The sequence below is a fragment of the Olea europaea genome, chromosome 1 (genome assembly GCF_002742605.1).
Source record: "Olea europaea var. sylvestris chromosome 1, O_europaea_v1, whole genome shotgun sequence".
Taxonomy (NCBI): Eukaryota; Viridiplantae; Streptophyta; class Magnoliopsida; order Lamiales; family Oleaceae; genus Olea; species Olea europaea.
In genome coordinates, this window is record NC_036237.1 from 19,798,055 (window position 1) to 19,818,778 (window position 20,724).

General features: G+C 35.5%; 1 protein-coding gene across 1 annotated transcript; it reads right to left on the reverse strand.

Annotated features, from left to right (window-relative positions):
• Window positions 1-7: 7 nt before the first annotated feature.
• LOC111396580 (reticulon-like protein B5) lies at window positions 8-1,510 on the reverse strand. Its single transcript, XM_023022985.1, has 2 exons — window positions 1,151-1,510; window positions 8-208 (listed from the first exon to the last, which is right to left on the reverse strand). The coding sequence occupies exons 1-2, from the start codon at window positions 1,368-1,370 to the stop codon at window positions 15-17; spliced, it is 414 nt and encodes a 137-aa protein (XP_022878753.1). The 5' UTR covers window positions 1,371-1,510; the 3' UTR covers window positions 8-14.
• Window positions 1,511-20,724: the final 19,214 nt, after the last annotated feature.

Here is a 20,724-nt window from a genome sequence, read left to right on the forward strand (position 1 = left end):
ACACCAAGTATTCCTTAGAATGTGTACTTATTGACGAAGATGGATGCATTTGACCACAGGAAAAGAACTCCAAGAGCCAGAATTAGAATATGGCATACTAATGTGAGCAAATGGTATTCAAGCAGTTCAAAAAGCACCCAAATTGTTGTGGCAACACCAAGCACCACAGCAGATATCTTCTTGTCCCTCCATAGCAAAATGTCAGCAGCTGCCAGAAAATCATAATGGTAATATCAACAATACATACTGTACAAAAGAACTGTACATTTGCATAAAAGATCAAATGACAACTCCAGCTTTCCAGGGACCAATTTAACTGTTAACCAAGTGATGCAAGAAAAAGGGATGTCTACGACTCTACAACGTGCTTCTTAGACCTTATTTTTCTTTCAATTAGTGCTTGCAATCCTTTCGCTCTTTCTAATCAAGCACTCAGACACAAAAGTATCATATAATAAACAAGAAAAGAAAAATCAAGACATGTAACAATAACAATATTTCCTAAATATATTCTGAGCCCCTATGCATTCCACAGCACACACAACCCATGCTTCCTGTATCCAAGAAGAACGGCGAGACAAGCAAAAGAAATAAATCAAAACTACAAGGATACATTTTCAAATTTAGACGTTACAACATTCGAATGCACACTTTTTTAAGTCATCTGTTTGTAAAAAAATATATAATTTTTCATGCTTCCATCACTATCAAATACTAAAAACATGAACAGACAGAACAACTCAAGTTATACAAAATATAAATAAAATTGAAATAATTAAAGCATTTTCCAATATATTGAAATAATTAAAGCATTTTCCAATATAAAGTGAACACGAAATACGCTAACATAAAGACTACAACAATGTAAAAGAAATTGAGCTGACATGTTTCCCACGATTGAGATCAACATCCATACTTGGAATACAGAAGATCGGAACTATTTTAACACCATAACAACAAACCTGTAAAAGATTATAAAGGTATATTCTCAAAAAAATTCCTAATTCAAAATATCAACTCATAAAACTCAATTGCAGTGCCCTCTTCATACGTGCATTTTAATCTCTATCAAATGCCCTACTCAAATGTTATGATAGTTTACAAAACATAAAGTGTAAAAAAAATATCAAGTTACAGATCAAATTCTTACGTTTCCCACCGCCTAGAACCTTGTGCACGGGCTTTTCGCGGCCAAAGAGACGATAGATCTTTGCCTTAACCGCAGCGGCAGTCTCCTTGATGTCTTTCTCGCCATCCGAATCTGACGACGACGACGTTGAATTGTCGCCGTGAAACTTATCAGTTATCTTATCAATCAGCGATTCAGCGGCCGATTCATGTTTCTCATGCCCCTCAACGTGATCGGCCATCACTTCCGAGATCCGATTTCAATCGCCGGCGATGTGTTTTTTTTAGATACTCTTGTTTGCTTGACTGTGACGAGAGAATGAAAAGATCGAAGGGTTTTAATTACAAGCGGGTAAGGGTCTAGGCATGTCAACGGGCGGATTCGTGGCTGGCGCACGCACCCTGCCCCGTCTCGCCCAAATGTCGTCTCGTCCTACATCCCTTCCCGTCACGCTTGGGGTGGGACAGGATAATTTTTTTGTCTCGTTTGTTATTTCATTTAATTTTTTAATTTTATTATTTTTTTTTATATTTTCAAAATTTCGAATTATGTTATTATTAGATAAAAAAATACAAATTTAAAATGAGTTTTTAATAGATGAATTGTCTCAAAATAAATTTATTTTTAATCATTTTTTCCTTCACGAGGGGGGGTCCAAGGTGGGGCATCCTCGCCCCTCGCCGCCCCATACCCCATGACAGGGCGCCCACCATTTCCAATGTCGACAACCAAATGTACACCACTTCACCAAAACCACATGTACTACCAATATCGAAACCATTGGCACCACGCCGCACAACCACCAATACAACTTAACAGCATCGTCATTGACACCAGCACCACGACCAAGACCACCACCACCAGATTCAACAAAAATCGTCCCAATCGCCATATCCACCGTCACTACCACATACAAAAATCAGTCACCTTAATACTGCCGCAAAAATCTATATCCAAAACACTTTTGCCACCTCATCACCACCACAACCACCATTGTCATATCACCACCATAACACACACAAATCTACTCTAACGTATTGTCATAACACACCATCGTCACCACAACCCGCCACCACGTCCTCCTATCCACCAACTCTAGAACAATAAGCATCCTATATAGCCTCAGTGCCACCATAACAATCATCACATCCACATAAAATCCAAATTAGCACCGCCACACTACAAATTCACAATCGGACTACAATAAACCCATCAACTAGAAAGAAAAAACCAGCATAAATTAGAAGAACACACAACTGAATCAAATTTGGGTTCGATTGATAGAAACCCATGGCTACAGTAGTTGCGGAATGGGGGTGGTGAAGTCATGGGTGTAGGTTTGTTGTTATGGGTCCCATCAATGGCGCTTAACTTCGAAATTTCTGAGATTTATAATTCAAGAATCTTCCATTTTTATCAATTCCTTAAAGACAACAGAGAAGGTTTGAGAGAGAAAAAGATTGATTTGAGTGGGTGGGTGGTTTTGGCTGGGATGACTATATAAAATGTTTTCTATTATTAAATATGTATTAATTAATTTGATAATTTCTAATTACCACCTGATTTGTGAAATGAAAATTAATTCCTTTTATTTCTCAAAACTATTGTTTAAAAGTGGGTTTCTAGGTAGTTTTTTCAATTTTGAATCAGGTTATCGGATTGAATATCCAATAACATATTAAATCGGATATGAATTTAATAACCAAATATCCATTGAATTATCAAATCGAATCAAATTTGAGCAGATTCGATCCATATCAGATCCATTTACATCCCTGTGACAAGTCACTTGCCTTTTCTTTTTCTAGCTTTACTTGATACCCTTTTTCATGTCAATTTCCATCTCTTTCTTCTTTTATTAAAGGTTGAACCCCAACTTTAAGGGTTTCCCACCCCCCCCTAAAGAATCATGAGAGAGATTAATCGCGGGATGTGCCCCAACAGGTCAGGGAACAAGAGCTGTCTGTACACTGGTACTCACAAAGAGTCCAATCCATGTTTCAGGAATCAAACCCTCACACTGCGACTGTCAATAAGATTGAGTATACCTTACCATTTTCTTTGCACCACTGGAATAACTCTCTTTTTTTATTTACTGCACAGAATATTGCAACTGGACTGAAATCAATTGGATTGGTTTGGACTTAAATTCCTTTTTTTAACTTTTCGTGTCTTTTTTTTTCTTTAAATAAAAAAAAAACAAAACAAAAAAAAATTGTTATTAATTAAAGACTTTAGTTTTCAATTTGTAGTTCCTTTTGGAACTCCCAATGAATCTAGCCCTGAACAAGCGTGAAAATGAATTGGTGTGATTGTCCCCCAATGCGAGACTGAGATTCAACTTTGTCTATAGGTCTCAATTAGGAATGGCAAAATTTTTTCGTCCCATATTGCCCAATCTCGAATAATAAACGAGGTTGGACGGAACATGATCCCACCCCAAATTCCTCGAACCGGTCCCGATTCTTTTAATTTTATTATACTTTTCAATTTAAATCTATAATCTATCATATATTAAAATATCACATTAAGTGAGAATAATTTTTTAGAGGATTTTAACCCTACTGCAATTCAATTATTTCAATAATATTTTACGTTTTTCAATATGTAATAAATACCCTGTCATTAATTCTCAATTAATTAGCATTCACATTACTTTTGACTCAATAAATCTTGACTTGATAAATCTTGAGAGTTATGCTACAAGTACAGGATTTTTGCATTAAAAAATTTTTACAAACACAATTGTCGAAATATCATTCAAAGATGAGAAAAACATAAAACATAGACGGACGGGATTTTTCCATTTCAAAATCTTTTATGAATTCTGTAAATTTTCCATGTACTCATAGAATAACTCAAAATCTTAATCCGTATGAATCTAGAGTTATTATATATGAATTTATTTTTATTCATCTATCTAAAGAATTTTAATGAGTGTTTAAATTTGTGGATTAACAATTAATTTTTATATACCAAATGTAGTATAAAAAGATTGCTCATTTGTAATATTTAATCATCACAAAAAATTTGAATCATAAAAGTCGAATTTTGTGAATAAATTTTTTTTTCTTAAATTTCTATCCTAAATTTTATATTATTTAGTTCGTTTGAGATTCATAAAATCCTCTCAACAAATTGGGATAAAATATTTTTTTTTACAGTACTTATAAAGTATTTTTGAATAACGTGCAATATACATTCAACTCTGACTAATCATATCAAAAGGGTACAGTAATGGAGAATTTTTAAACTCTACCCACTTTTAAAACTTTTCAACTAGTTAGGGATTTTAATGGACATTCTAATTCGTCCCACTATATTGTCGTACCTAATTTGAATTTTTTAAGGTTCAAGCCAGTACTTATTAGCTCAAGGAAAATTTTTTTGCCCTTTTTGGATCTCTGTTTTCTAAAATTCATTTTTTCTTTAATTTATTCTCAATACACATTTCATTAGATCCACAACTTTTATAAACTTTCCAATTATACATTTCAAGCAAGGGGAAATGGAAACAATATTGGACATTTCATTCTATACTTGAAACGATTATAGTTTAATTGTAAAATAAAAAAAAAAGATTAAAATATAAATAATTGGGTAAGTTTCATTCATGACTATTGAAATTTTAGCAATATCTCACTCAGTCACTAAAGTTTTAATCATTTCAATTGTATCACTGAACTTCAATTTAATTTGAAATGGGTCACAACTCTATTTTAAATTTCAATTTAAATACTTCTTCACACGCCGCCCTTAAATTGATGAAACTTCATTACTTGGAAGTCATATTGCAATGAATTTTGCACATAATTGTTGGTAATGTGTCAACTTACCACCATGACACATTGTAAAAGTATTAAACATAAAAAATAACGGAATATTCTAAGTGTACATAATGGATACCATAATGGTGTCCATAAGGTCGAGGTGACGCCACCCTATTGGAGGGGGCGTCTGTGGGCCCGATGCCTCCTCCAATGGGGAGGCGCCATCTCGGGATTATGGACACCATTATGGTGTCCATTATGTACCCCAAGAATGATCCAAAAATAACGTATATATTAACCTTCAATTTTGAAGATATTGCTATATCTCTCGTTTTACCATTTTCATTTATATGATACCAATATGACCGTCAACTAAGTGATGTGCACCAATTTTGGGGTGATAGGTCACAAAATATAACAGGGTCATGTTAAAACAAATTGAATATTAGTAAACTAATCGATGATGATGATGGTAATAATAATCATTCAATGACTCAATTGATATATCACTAAAAGTTCAATTACTAGTGAATTTTTTTTTTATCGATAAATAATAATACTGTAGAAGAACTTATTATGCTAAGGAAAACTTTATTATTAACGCTGGTGGAAGCATTGGCTCCAATGGTGTTCATTGGCATTTAGGGATGTCAACGAACCAAAACTCGAGACTCGAGCTCGACTTGAGTAAAATTAAGTTGGGCTTTTTTTGGCCTAAACAAAGCAAAAGTTCAGCCAATAAATGAGGCTTGAGCCTAACGAATCCGAGTCTGCTCGATTTTTTTTAAATATAACACATTGTTGCCTATTAGTTGCCTTTTTTTTTTCTTTTTTTCTTTTTAAACTAGCCAACCTGACAGGCAAGACGACTAGCTCGAGCTCGGCTTGAGCCTTGAGCATGGTTGGTTTGGACTTTTCCTAGGCTGAACCATGGGTGGCCCGCATTGACAAGCCAAATCGCCATCCCTATTGGCATTTGAATGGATCGATCTATTATATATGTTCAGAAATGGAAATGAAAATGGAAATGGGCTGAAAATAATTCGCAAAAAGATGACATGTAACCCAATACAATAGAACTTGTTTAAGCCCTTTTTTCCTCAAAATGTATTTTGGAAAATTATTTTAATAGAGAATATGTGATAAAAAAAAATTAAGAAAAAGTTTTGAATTTGCGTGTAATATTATTTTATTGAAAAATGTGTAGTTGAAAACAAAAAAGAAAAATATATTTTGAAAATAATGATGATCAAACAAGGGCTAAATTAGACAATTTTCGCATTTTACATTACAAATTTTTTTAATCCAAAAATACTATAATATAAGAAGGAAAAATAATAATTAAAAATATCTTCACCCATCGTTCTAATCAAATTGAAGGCTAAAGTTACTCCACTAAACATGTCATATGAGTCAATACAACCCACCCTTCTCAAACACAACTCTAACCTCAATCATGTCAAAACTCCTTTTTTACCTCGTGGTGGGCAACCAAAAAAAAAAAAAAACCGAAAAATCAATCAAATCGGTTTGGATCGATTTGAATAAAAAAATTTTGGTTTGATTCAATTAATTTTAACAATTAAAAAATTGGGTCAGGTCCTATCAATTAACCGGCCCAACCCTTTGATACATTTTTTTTTCATTTTAAAATTAATATTTTTAAACCTAAAAATAAAAAATAATTCTTTCTCGAATAATTTATTTACCGTATCCGTTTTTTCTTCTAAAACTCCAAATTCCAAAAGAAAAGAGAAGCAAGGAGAATAATTGTTTATGTAAACTCCAAATTTAAATTGTAGCCTTTTATTTTGTTGTAATTATATGCTGATGACTATTAGATACATATCATGATTTGGAAAAATAGATCCTTTGCCAAAAATATACATATATAACTAGGATAAATGTTCAAATTGACTAACCAAACCAAATGGATCAAAACCAATTTGGTTTGTTTCAGTTCGATTTCAATAATTGAATTGGATTGGTTAGGGTTGGAATTTACCCAAAACATCAAGTCGATTTTGTTTTCGAATTGAGCTTGTAAAACATGCTTTCATACTTTTAATCGAATTTAAGTTGTGAAACTTACTTGAAAATCCCAAAAACGATGTTGAATTACTTGACTATTGATTGCTTGTCTCCAACACCGCCTTATACCCGCTTCTTGGTCAAAACTCGATCATCAAGGAAGATATTTGTTGTTCACAATTTAAGAACTCAATTTGAGATGTTATCTTCCAAAAATCAAGCCTTTTCCTCGTGTATTTTTCTTCCACTCTCTTAACCCGAATTTTCTTTTGTTTTGCTTTTCTGAAGAAGAAGAAAGAGTGGAAGTTGGTTATGGGCGTTATGGGTGGTAGGGAGTTTAACTTTCAAATTCAACTTTCAACCACTCCCTCGAAAATTCACTTCCATGCAAATCGAGTCGAGTCGGGTCAACCCACACGGGCAATCGATTTTCTTCCAACAGAGCTCAATACCAACCCAACTCGAATTATGCCCATGCCTAATTTTACCTCTTCTTCACTTTGGTAAAGATTAGAAAAATCACAGAATCGAATTAAAGAAATCATATTCCAATTCTAGATTTGTCTTCAATATATATATATATATATATCGTTGTCATTTTTATTCATATTTTCTATCCGAAAATCCTTTCTCCAAATTGCAATTTCGATAACTATGAGATTTTTTCATCCGCATAAAAATCCTAATGCAGAATGGGATGATCAAATTATTAAGTGAACAATTTTTCATACCCGCCCTTATTATCTTCTCTTTTTGAATTTGATTTTCCATTTACATACATTTAGGCCGTCTTTTATTGGAGGTGGAATTCCATGTAAAATGGAATTGGAATTCCACCTTCCAATTTAACCTTGTTTGATAACATTTTTTTAGTCTAAAATTGAATTTTCAACTTGAGTGCCACATAAGCCAAATTCTACCAATTCAAGGAATTGGAATTCTCATCAAAATGGTGAGAATTGGAATTCCTGATGACTGTATCATTTTTTTATTTTTACAATGGAAATAAATTCTAAGAATTGTAAAAAAAATATTTTTCTTTAATTGACAATTTTTTTGTAAAACAAAGTCAAACGAACATCAAGAGATAGATATTTTTTTGATTTTTTTTTTAGCAGTGGAAACGAATTTCATCCATAATACATATAAATTATATCCCTTTAATCGACAATTTTCATATAAAAGAAAGTCAAACCAACACCAAAAATACTTTCATTTCAACATTTTTCACGTGGAAAATTATATCAATCAAACATAATAATTTACAATTTTCCAAAAACAATTTTCAGACAATTCAATTTCCTGAAATTCGTTTTCTAGGCAATTCAATTACATTTTTGCAATGAAACGGACTCTTAACATTTTCTATTTACTATGCTCGCTTTTATTGTGCATATACATTTCAGTTACAAAATAAAATAGGGAAGTTTCTCTCACTGTAAATTTGGTATTTTTCATTGGGCTATATAGTAATATATGTTTTTATATTAGTAAAGTAGAATAAAATGAAATATTTTGTATTTATAAGATATATATAATTTTTTTCTTGCAAGAGTCAGGTCATTTCAAAATTTAAAAGATTAGTTTTAATAAAATTTCATGTAGAGTATGTTTGGTGTGACTAAAATTAATGAATTCATATACCTACAAACAATATTTTTTTCTTTTGCTGTAATCTTCTAACAATTTTAAATTAGTTTTTTCTGTGACTATAACAAAATATTGTGAATGACAATGCAGTATATCGACAATCGCATATATAAAATTAAAAGTCGGCAACAAAGATCACTTTCATGATAAGTGAATTTTTGGTCACATTTTGGGAGTTTTGGTCATAATAATTTTGAAATTAACGCACTCTTATGACCAGGGGCAGAGCCAGGAATTCTTGTAACGGTGGGCTAAAAATTTTAAAAATTAGATACCATGCTATTAGATACTCGCCATCAGGGGTCGCCTTAATTCTAATAGTCGCAATTTCAAACCTCATATCCTGCATCAAATCCACTCTTCGCCCTTCGCTGATAATCCAGAAGTAGACTGAAAATGAAACAGATCATTTACAATAACTTACCAAGAGCAAAATTAACATCAATATTAATCTCTTTTAAACTTTCAAAAAGCATCTTAGCATCTAGTATATTAAAATGAAATAAAGTCAAAAACCAACATTTATCCCAAAACTAATTAAAAGAAGACAATACGTTTCAACTAACCATTTTAAGCATCAAGCCACCTCTAGTGATCGATAATATTTCAAATTTGATACGAAAAAGTCTACATTTTACAAAGAAAGAATAGTTCATAAAAGAAAAGGCAATCCATTGCACCAGGATTTTTATGGAAAAATCTGGATGCGAGTACTCAATTTTTTTTCACCAATCACTATTACTAGTAAAATCTAGCACGAACAACTAAAGAAATTTTTAAATAGCTGTACATAAAACACAATTATTTTCGAAAAATTACTCTACTTTGAATCCTAGATAAAAAACGACTTTAGTAAAGCTAATTATTCAAAATACACAAATTCAATTTAACATTTAGATTTGAAAAAAGAATCACAGACTCACCGTCACTCACTGCAGTCAGTAGGGCTCAAGCCGGCAGTGAGTCGACAATCGGTGGTTCCGTTCGAAGCGGCTACGGGCAGGGGCAAAGTGAAAAGATTTAGGGATTTTGATTTTTGGTAATTATTTGAATTGGTTTTGCAAAGGAAAATGTGAATAGCCGAATGGAAAAGAAAGGGGGTTATACACGTGAATCAGAATAAGAAAATGGGTAATGGACTAACTAATGGGTATATTATCGGGCCTAAAATTATATAGAATTAGTGGGCTACAAATTAAAGATTTTGTTTTTAGGTAGACTACCTACTAAATTTACTTGTTGGTGGGCTAATGTGGTTAAATTGAATACAATTCAAGCCAAAAGAATATTTTTTTGTTGTATCTGGGCCTGGGTGATAGTGGGCTGCAGATTGAATCCGCCCATGCTTATGACATGGAATATGAAAGAATATGGCAATTTGTTTAATCACATTTGGGTTTATGATGGATTTTCTCTTTCTATATCTCTCTCTCCCTTTTATTTTTTATTATTATTTTTAATAACTCTCCATATGTAACTTAAATGGTAACAATATTACAACTCATTTATGCACTTGTGTCTCCAACTTTTTTCATCATATTCTTATTTTCAACAGTTGAACGTGCATTGCAAGTTGTTCTAAAATGTAGTATAAGTAATGTAAAAGTAATACTTGGTACCAATTTGTGGGAAGGATTTGATAAATCTCAAATTAACTAAAAAAATTTAGGATAGAAATTGCAAAAAAAAAAAAGAAAATTGTACTATCAAATCTCAACTTCTATGATTCAAATTTTTGTGCTAATGAAATATTACAAATTAACAACAAAATTGTACTCTCAAAACTCAATTTCTATGATTCAAATTTTTGTGATAATGAAATACTACAAATGAGCAATATTTTTATATTACATTTGGTACATAATAATTAATTGCTATAACTCTATATTTATATAGATCAAAATTCATCAAGTCAAAATCCATAGAATCTAGGTTAGTATGAATGTTAATTAATTGAGAATTACTAACATGAAATTCATACATGACAAGGATTTTATAGTGTTTATTGTATATTGAAAAACGAAAGGTAAATTATTATTATAATAATTAACTTGCATTGGGGTTAAAATCGTTCAAAATATTATTCTCACTTAATATGATATTTAATATATTATAGATTTGCTCGTTTTGGCGGTTTTGCCAATGAAGATAGTTTCCATCTAAAAAAACTGTTAGAAGAATGTAGACGATCCTAGCATTTTTAACTAAGAAATAAACAAAAAAAAAAAAAAAATTCGGCCAAATATTTGCTACTTGTTTAAAAAAATATTAACATGATATTTGGACTGAAACCGATATCAGAGTCCAAATGCATTAACTAATTGAATATTAGTGATAAAAATGCAACGAAAAAAGTTAGGGGAACCAATATAAAAATGAACAAAAATTGAGAACCTTTGTTGCAATGAAAATGTGGTGGGAATGTAACTGTCCAATATTACTAACCTTCTTCATTAAAATAAAAAGTTGGACGTTGCTACATGAACATTGGGAGTTACAGAAGGGTGTCCATTAGCAAAAACATTGGGGGCTACAGAAGGGTGTCTTATGGACACCCAGAGCCTCGACATTGGCCGAGGCGCCTGTCACGCAGGGGCCCATAGGCGCCTCGGCCAATGGATGGACACCCGAATGTAGCCCCCAATGTACAACAAGCATAATCCTAAAAAGTTAATGCATACTGTATAGAGTTGGGCCTAATTATCCCTTCTATAGAAAATTGAGTACAAATTCAACTTATTAACTTTTTTTCTTTCTTTTTTTTTAAATGTTTTGTAACAATTTTTTAAAATGATTTATAATTAAAAATTTTCCAACAAATCGGATCCCAGTACCACACATCTCGTCCTCCCCAATAGCTTCACCCTAAATCAAAGTTCAACTCAAAAAAATCAACTCAAAATCAAACCTTCGCTTGGTGGGAATTAAAATCTTTGATTTTTATCCATGTTAAGATCAGTAATTACTTTTAACTATATATTTCATGTGATCACAACTTTTCAAGCACATATTTCATCAGCATTTATCAAAATCAATTAAAAATATGATTTTAAACCCAACAAAAAAATTAGCCGAACTTTGTGATTTTAGGAAAATTCTCCCCAAATCAATTCTTTCATTCTTCAATGAAGAATTTATATTTTCTAGTAATTTCTACCAATCCTTTATCTTTTCACCTGCCCATCTAACATTGATTATAGGGAAAAATTGTAGTCGAGGTACCAAACCTTTCGTTTATTAGCAGGCTGGAGCCAAACCTTTCATTTGTGCCAATCACGATATCAAACCTTCCAAAAATTCGCAGTTGAAGTCCAAATGGATGGAAACGGTTAATTTGACTGTTAGTTGACCAAAAAATTAACATTGAGCATAATTTTGACTAATTTTAAAAGGGTAAAATAGTGAACTTACATTTTTCAACAAATAATATAATTACAATATATTAATAATTAAATCAAAAAACAAAAATACTATTCATCTTCTTCTCCACTCACTCCCCTCCTACCCACGCCAAGACCAAACACAACAAGACAGTGTGCTGCCAGTTGAAGCTCTCTCACCCCATCTCAAAAGCACTAGCCAAACACAAGAAAAACCATTATGCTCTTTTCTTCTCTCTATCTCTACTCACTCACACAAATCCATACGCCCAGTGGAGATCTTTTGGAGTGCCAATTTAGATGGGAAATCAAAGATTCGAGTTTTAATTCCAAAACTAGCTTTCGATTTTGGTGATTCAGCTGGAAAACGTGGGAGAGATGGACCTAAAACTGAAGAATTTATTGCTAATTTCAGGAAAATAATTTGTGGGTTTGGACTTTTTTTTAACAAAACAAAATGGGTTGTGAAAACTTGATGAATTTTGGGAATCAAGAATGGTTGGGAGATAAGTCTGCAGGGTAGATTCACAAAGGACTTCTAGAACCAGCCTGTGATTCAAAGAAATTTGCGAAAGAAAATCTCATTTTCTGACATTGTAATGTTCAACGAAATTAGTACAGTTTTTGATATTTTTGGTATAAATTATATGTGATTCTTGGTGTTGATCGAAGAAGATGTCGATGGTGTTAGTCTTGGAGCAGATGTAGGAGGTGGGGGATGAAGAAAAATCTTCTTCATTTTTATTTTTTAATTATTATAAGATTATTTTATGTGAAATAATAAAAAAGTACCATTTTACCCTTTCTACATTGGTCAAAAAAGGTCAAAAATTTTTAAATGGTCAACTAACGATTAAAATGGATGTTTTCCATCCATTTGGACTTCAACTGCGAATTTTTGAAATGTTTGGTATCGTGGTTGGCACAAATGAAATGTTTGGGTCAAGTCTAGTAATAAACGAAATGTTTGGTATCTCGACTGCAATTTTTCCTTGATTATAACCATAAGCCCTGATTTTCATTTTGAAAATCTTGTAAATCAATTTTTTTTTAGTGATTAAACCTTGATTTCATCCATTTTGATCTAAAACTTCACTGTTATGGATACTCTTACACCAATATTGACTACATCATTGACAAAAGGGAGTCATCGTTAGAGAGAAACAAAGTTTGTGTTACTCCAGTGTCCAAAGTCAACGTTATCGATACACCTACCAGTTTTCTCACCATCCAGACCAAGATAAGATTTAGTCCACAACATTGAGAAGAATATGGTGTTTGTTTTGGTTTAGTGTTTGTATTTTTCAAGCTGATGTTTAATTCCATTATTTAAAAAACTTATTCTTCTCTAAATTCACTTTTAATCACACTGTTTCGCGCGGGTTAGTCGCTAACAATTAAAAAGAGATCAGACGATTGTGTAAGGGACAAACCTCTTGAGACAAAGTCCCAAAAAGGGGTGTTTTTATTGGCGATGACTTTACAATTGGAAAAATAAAACAGAATGCCTCCAAGGGGCACAAGCACATAAGTTACTGAAAAGAAGTGTTTAAATCTAAACTAAAAAATTGAAAGTTACATATTCTCTGTTTGAGAGTGTTTGATTCGGGAGTCCTTTGCTCTATGTCTTTTCTTCTTTTTATATTCTCTGGATGATCTCTTCGTGATCAACCGCTTAAAAACTACTTGATCGTTCTATAATTGTCCACTTTCTTCATAGTGGCCAACTTGTCATGGAACTGCCTTCTCTAACTGCTGCCATTACTTTTGTCGTTCAACCATCTTCAATTGAATTCCTTAAATCGTGGAACGTGATAGGGCTACTCAATAACTGCTTTTCTAACCGCACTTTTGGGTAACCATGACATCTTATATTTGCTAAGATCTTGGGCGACTCGAAGGTTTGGGCGAGAACAGGGTTACAGCTCTGGGCGACTGCATGGTAATCCATTCGTTCAAATCTTAGGCGACTTGCAAGCTTGGACGATGGTATTACCGCGCTCATGGGCTTTCCTATTTGGGCATTTATCCTGAATTGCCTGATTGGGCCGTTCTTTGGGCTATCTGATTTGAGGATCCTCCAATTGGGCTTCATTCCTTGGGCTATTAGATTTGGGCTGAACTTTCTGTATGTCAACAATTACCCCCCAATATGGCAGAATTAATACCAATTATTAATTTTTACCATATTCACTTTGTGTTTCCCAGCAACATTCGAAATTCTCAAGAATTTCAATCATTGTTTTCTTCCATAGCCTGAAAAGGTGTGACGTTTGCAAACCCTTATAACCCCCAAACACACGCCATTTCGTTGCACCACTAAATCATGCCTCATTGTTTCGTGCTTCTCTCTCGCAATATTACTGTTAATCTTCTTGCTTCTCTGGTACGTTTCTTAAGCAAACTTCAACAAACTCTATTTTGTTCCTAATGACTGCTTCACAATCCCAGTCTGGTGACTCCTTCAGTTTCGAAGACTTCTAGAAACTCCTCACTCGGCCATATATAATTCCGAACTTCCTTGCACCAGCCAATGTCAAACTCAATGAGTTTTATCTAGGTCCTTCATTCAACAACGCCGAGGCCATCGAACAAGCGGTGGTCGGTCAGCTATTCCCTTGTACTCAAGGCCCTCCCTTTCTAAACTCTTTGCCGCTGGGGTCGCTTCGCGAAAGAGGTATTCGTACTTGGCCTAAATCTGATGTCGTTTTCCGTAGATGGCATGCTCGCCTTGTGGACCATGGTCCTACTAAGGCAATTTTTGATAGTGCTAGAATTTCTGATTTGTTAGAAATCTCTCTTCAACCCCCTATTTTTGACCCAGCACTTTTTCCAATCCCTTTAAGTTTTTGGTCTTCTGAGTACAATACTTTTGTTTTCCCTCTTGGTCCCATGTCCATTACCTTAAGGGATGTTGGGGCCCTAGTAAATCTGCCACCTTTGGGTGATACCATTTTCCCTGGTATTTTGATTTCTGGTGTCGCCCCAAAATTTGATAGAAAACTCACCGAGTCTTATTCAAGCTTGCAAATCTATCATAACCACTCGAGCGCTGAGCTTCCCATGCTGAGCGTGTGGCTTTTCTTCAGATTTAGCTTTGTAAATACATTTTGTGNGCGCGGGTTAGTCGCTAACAATTAAAAAGGGATCAGACGATTGTGTAAGGGACAAATCTCTTGAGACAAAGTCCCAAAAAGGGTCGTTTTTATTTGCGAAGACTTTACAATTGGAAAGTAAAAACAGAATGCCTCCAAGGGGCGCAAGCACACGAGTTACTGTAAAAGAAGTGTTTAAATCTAAACTAAGAAATTGAAAGTTACATATTCTCTGTTTAAGAGTGTTTGATTCGAGGTCCTTTGCTCTATGTCTTTTCTTCCTTTTATACTCCCTGAATGATTTATTCGTGATCAACCGCTTAAGAAACTGCTTGATCGCTCTATAACTGCCCACTTTCCTTGTAGTGGCCAACTTGTCATGGAACTGCCTTCTCTAACTGCTGCCATTACTTTTGTCGTTCAACCGTCTTCAATTAAATTCTTTGAATCGTGGAACGTGATAGGACTACCCAATAACTGTTTCATTAAATGCACTTTTTGGGTAACCATAACTTCTTATATTTGCTAAGATGTTGGGCGACTTGAATGTTTGGACGAGAGCAGAGTCACAACTCTGGGCCACTGCATGGCAATTCATTCGCTCAAATCTTGGGTGACTTGCAACCTTGGACGATGGTATTTCCGCGTTCATGGGCTTCCTTATTTGGGCCTTTATCCTGCATTGCCTGACTGGGTCGTTCTTTAGGCTATTTGATTTTAGGGATCTTCTAATTGGGCTTCATTCCTTGGACTATTCAACTTGGGCTGAACTTTTTGTGTGTCAACAATTACCCCCCAATATGGCAGAATTAATACCAATTATTAATTTTTTGCCATATTCACTTTGTGTTTCCCAGCAACATTCGAAATTCCCAAGAATTTCAATCATTGTTTTCTTCCATAGCCTGAAAATGTGCGACGTTTGCAAACCCTTATAACCCCTAAATACGTCATTTCATTTCACTACTAAATCACGCCTCATCTTTCCGCGCTTCTTCCTCGCAATATTACTGTTCATCTCCTTGCTTCTCTGCTACATAACTCTGGAAAACTCTATTTCGTCCCTAATGGCTGCTTCACAATCTCAATCTGGTGACTCCTTCAGTTTCGAAGACTTTCAGAAACTCCTTACTCGGCCATACATAACTCCGAACTTCCTTGCACCGGCCAATGTCGAACTCAATGAGTTCTATCTAGGTCCTTTTTTCAACAATGCCGAGGCCATCGAACAAGCGGCAGTAGGTCAGCTGTTCCTTTGTACTCAGGGCCCTCCGTTTCTAAATTCTTTGCCGCTGGGCCACTTCGCGAAAGAGGTATTCGCACTTGACCTAAATCTGATGTCGTTTTTCGTAGATGGCATGCTCGCCTTGTGAACCATGGTCCTACCAAGCATAAAGCCCTCCCTAAGCTATTTACCCATAGCGCACGAATTGGCGCGTGGTAGGCCTCTGAATTTATGTTCTTTCTTTTTAGCTGTCCTCTATAGAGGCATGACTTCTTTTCAATCCCAATTGAAGAATGGTGCATCTCCTACTGGCAGTGGGCCTCTTTGGTTCACTCAAATGTGGTTGAGAGCCTATTTTCCATCGCTCGGTGCTCCATCTTTTTCCAGTCCTTCTGCTAGCTGCTATGGGCTAGCCATTGATCCCCTAACTCCTGTAAATATGTCCAGAAGGGACTTTTTTTTCATTCTTTTATACTTTGGATTCAATCCCTTCCTTCTTTCCTTTTCCTTCTTTTTTGACTCCAGATTATATGCAACCTCCATCCACTATGGATAGTGCAAGCACCTCTCTGTTCATTTGAATTTAGTTTTTAACCAGAAGGGAGTTGTTCCATGATATTTTGACTGGGACTAATGCTAAGGCTGGGGTAGAAATATATGCTTCCCAATTTTTTGCTCGCCAACTTGGTTTTGGCCAAACTTGGCCCGTTCCCCCTTGCTATTCAAAGAATTTGATAGACCGCTTCCACACTATTAATAAGGTGGAGGCAGAGGCTATAAATACTCGCAATCTTCTTTTGACGAGCAACTTTTCATTAGCCCCTTTCAATCCTAGCCGTACCATCCATCCCTTTGCTGAACGACTTTGACCATCAGTGACGCGCAGATTGTTTGCTACTGATGTCAATCGTGCTTTTCATTCACTAGACCAGCCAAATATTTCTTCCACCTCTCCTGTTTTGGTCACTCCTGTGTCCATTAGGAGTCCCTCTTCCTCTACTCGTGCTAAACAATCTGCCTGTCCATCAACTTCTCTTCCTGCCAAGCCCACTGCAGCTAAAAGTGCCCCAAGCTGCAAACAACCAGCCTCAGCGTCTCCCATCTTGGAGGATGATGCTGATGATGATACCCCTCTCATCGTCAAGAGGAAGGTAATTAAATTGGTTTACTCATAAGTATACCTTTCCATACTTGAGACTTTTCCATGTGCTGATAGTTTATTTGGACTTCTCAGAAAATTTCGACCTCTCCCTTGAAGGCTTTGGTGTTAGCAGCTCCTGCTCCATCATCCTCTGCTGGGGCTACTTCGTCCATACCAGCTGATGAAGGGACTACGCTTAAAGAGAAATCTTCAATCCCAGAATCTTCATCACAACCAATGGACGAGCCACCTTCTTCCCAGGGTGTTGACCCCCTAAACGTCGAAGCAGAAGGTAATTCGTTTTTTGATGCTTTACCTTTGCTCGTGCTATTGGTGTTGATTTGTTGCCTTTTGAGTTCTGCAGATGTTCCCATGAGTATGCCCGTTGCGATAAGGTCTTCTCGCTTAGACAAAGGGAAGTCCTCACGGATGATGGAGCCACAGGTGGCAGATTTAGCTGGGGATATGCCATCTTCCAAGATTGCTGATGAGGTAATCTTTGCTTCACTTTTACTTCCACTTTGTTTAGTGTAGTGAAAACCCTCAATGTTGGCAACTTTCTTTGCAGGATGCTGATAAAATTGTGCGTTCCATCCAAGACTTGTTCACTTCCTGGGGGCAAGTCAAGACATCTCGCCCTGTTTCAGCTAGTCGTCATTCTGCTTCTTCAGAGGAAGATATGAAGTTCCTCAAGCAGTCAAGATTTGAGTATGTGTCCTTCATGAATATGGACATCGGTAAGGCTAGTGCTGCCAAGTATAAGGATAAGCTTGAGCATTTGAATGCGAAATTGGAGCAAGCACTGACACTTCCGTCGCTCAATCTTTGTGCTGATTTTAAAGCGACGTTGAAAGTTTCCATTTCGAGGTCCTCTCCTTGCTGGCCAAAAATGTTGAACTAAAGGCCAAAACTACTCAATATTTTCACGCTATATCTGAAAGAGAATTTTTGCTTCTGGAGATCAACAAAGCTGAGGACGAACTAAAAGAAATCTCTTCTGAAGTCATGATTGAAGACTCTTTGATGACCAGTTTGGTTGCACAAATGAAGGAGCTTCAAGCCAAGATGGACGACTGCCAGGCGAGAATGGCTGCTAAAAAGCGTAATGCCTCCCAAGGAATTGAGCGAACCAAGTCTCTGGTCGAGCAGTACAAGAAGCTGGAAGTTGATGATGATGTTGTGGCTGAATTGAATATCACTTCTTCTCGACAGAGCAAAGACTGGAAGAGACTTAGGGAAAGAATTCGTTTGGTATGGGGCGAATTGTAATTAAGACATATAGTGCCTTAACTTTTTCTCTTTGTATTTTCGTGTTGACTTTCCCTTTGTAACCTTGTACTGATATCCAATGCTAATTTTGATCATAACAGCAGCCATCATTGTTAACGAATAACTATTTTTGCCTCTTGTGTATTTATTGACGTTTGTCTTTTAATCGTCAATCGTTCAAGCATTTAACTGCTTTATGCTAAAATTTCTCGCACATTTTCTCTTGATATTTCTGTCTCCCCCCCTTTTTTTAAAGACTTTGGGCCACTCAATCCCATTTACTAGGCACAAATGTGGTTACTCATATTCTGTCATTTCACCTTCACTCCCCTATAAATGCACGTCATATTCTGTCTTTTTACCTTCATTTCCATTTTCTTCTTCAAAACCAGTTTGCTGCCATTGTTTGGCATTTTGACAATCAATCCAAAACCTTCGTCTTCCATGGAAATGGATCATTTGATCAGCCTATTTTACCATCCTTCTTGATCTCACCTTTGGTATGGGAGATATAGGAAATATTCTTTGGCCAGCGAAGTTTTTCCCATCGTCTCCATATTCCTTACAAGGAGTTCGATGATGGAAGATAATTTTTTAGGACGCCTGCAAGCCACCTTGCTTGCTGAGAGTATTTCTCAGCCTCCTTACCCGTCATTGCAGCGATGCATTTAGGAAGGCGATGTGAGGGCGCTTCATCTTCCTTCCTGCTTGCTGAGAGTGCTTCTCGACCTCTCTGCTTGCCTTTGCAGCAGTGCGATCAGGATGGCGATCAAGGCCAGTACACCCTCTTACTCGGCGATCGACCGGGAGATTAGTTTGCTCTTAATCGTAGTTTATAGAGTATTTAGCATCTTGTATCTTGCAGCTTTGTAATGAATGTTTGATAATAAAGGAATTTATTTGAACGTATTTTGCTCTGGCCCTTTTAACTCTACTATCGTTCAATGCAATTTGATTACGCTTTTATTTGTTCACTTTTCCATAAGGAAGGAACATATTTTTTTAAATATTTGCCATTAATGAACCTCATGTGCTTGGTGCCGTCTAAATCTTCCAAATGATAGGCTCCATTAGGCAATACATTTTTTACTTTATATGGTCATTCCCAATTAGGCGACCATTTGCCATACTTTGGATCTTTGCTATCCAAAGGGAGTACTGTTTTCCAAACCAGTTCACCCAGGTTAAATGACTTGGCTATAACTTTTTTATTATAAAATTTAGCCATTCTTCGTTTTTGAACTTGCAATCTATCTAGGACGTCTAACTTTAATTCGTCCAACTCCAATAAGTTTTGAACTAGTGATTCGGTATATTCATCGTACTTGACCGAGGCGACGTTCTATAAGCCTATAAGGCTTTGTTTAGACATTCGTGCCAATTTCTGACATTTTCATCTATCATTTTCCTTATGATATTTTTTAGAATCTTATTAGAAGATTCTGTTTATCCGTTGGATTGAGCGTAATATGGTGTGGAGTTCACTAATTTAACCCCAAACTCGCTCAAGAATTTATTCACTTGATCCCTATTCAAAGATGTTTCGTGATCTACCATCAAAGTTTGTAGAATTTCAAAACTATAAATGACGTGATCACGGATAAATTCTATGACATTCTTTTGGGTGATCTCCTTTAAAGGTACCTCCTCTACCTACTTAGTGAAATAATCAGTTGCAACTATAATAAAAGTATGTTGCTTGGACGATGGGGGATAAATCTTCCCTATCAGGTCTATCGCCCAACCCTTAAACGGCCAAGGTTTGATAATAGGTGCCATCTCTCGTGCTGGCGCTCTTTATATTGGACCATGCTTTTGGCATGCTAGACAACCCTTTGCATACTGAACGCATGATTCTCCCATCTTTGGCAAAAAATATCCACTCCTAATAATTAACCACCTCATCCTTTGGCCAGCTTGATGAGCTCCACATATTTCTTCGTGCACTTCAGCCATGATCGTCTTGACTTCTTGCAAACTTACACATTTTAGCAATATACCATCAGAGCGTTTCTTAAACAACTCTTCATCTAT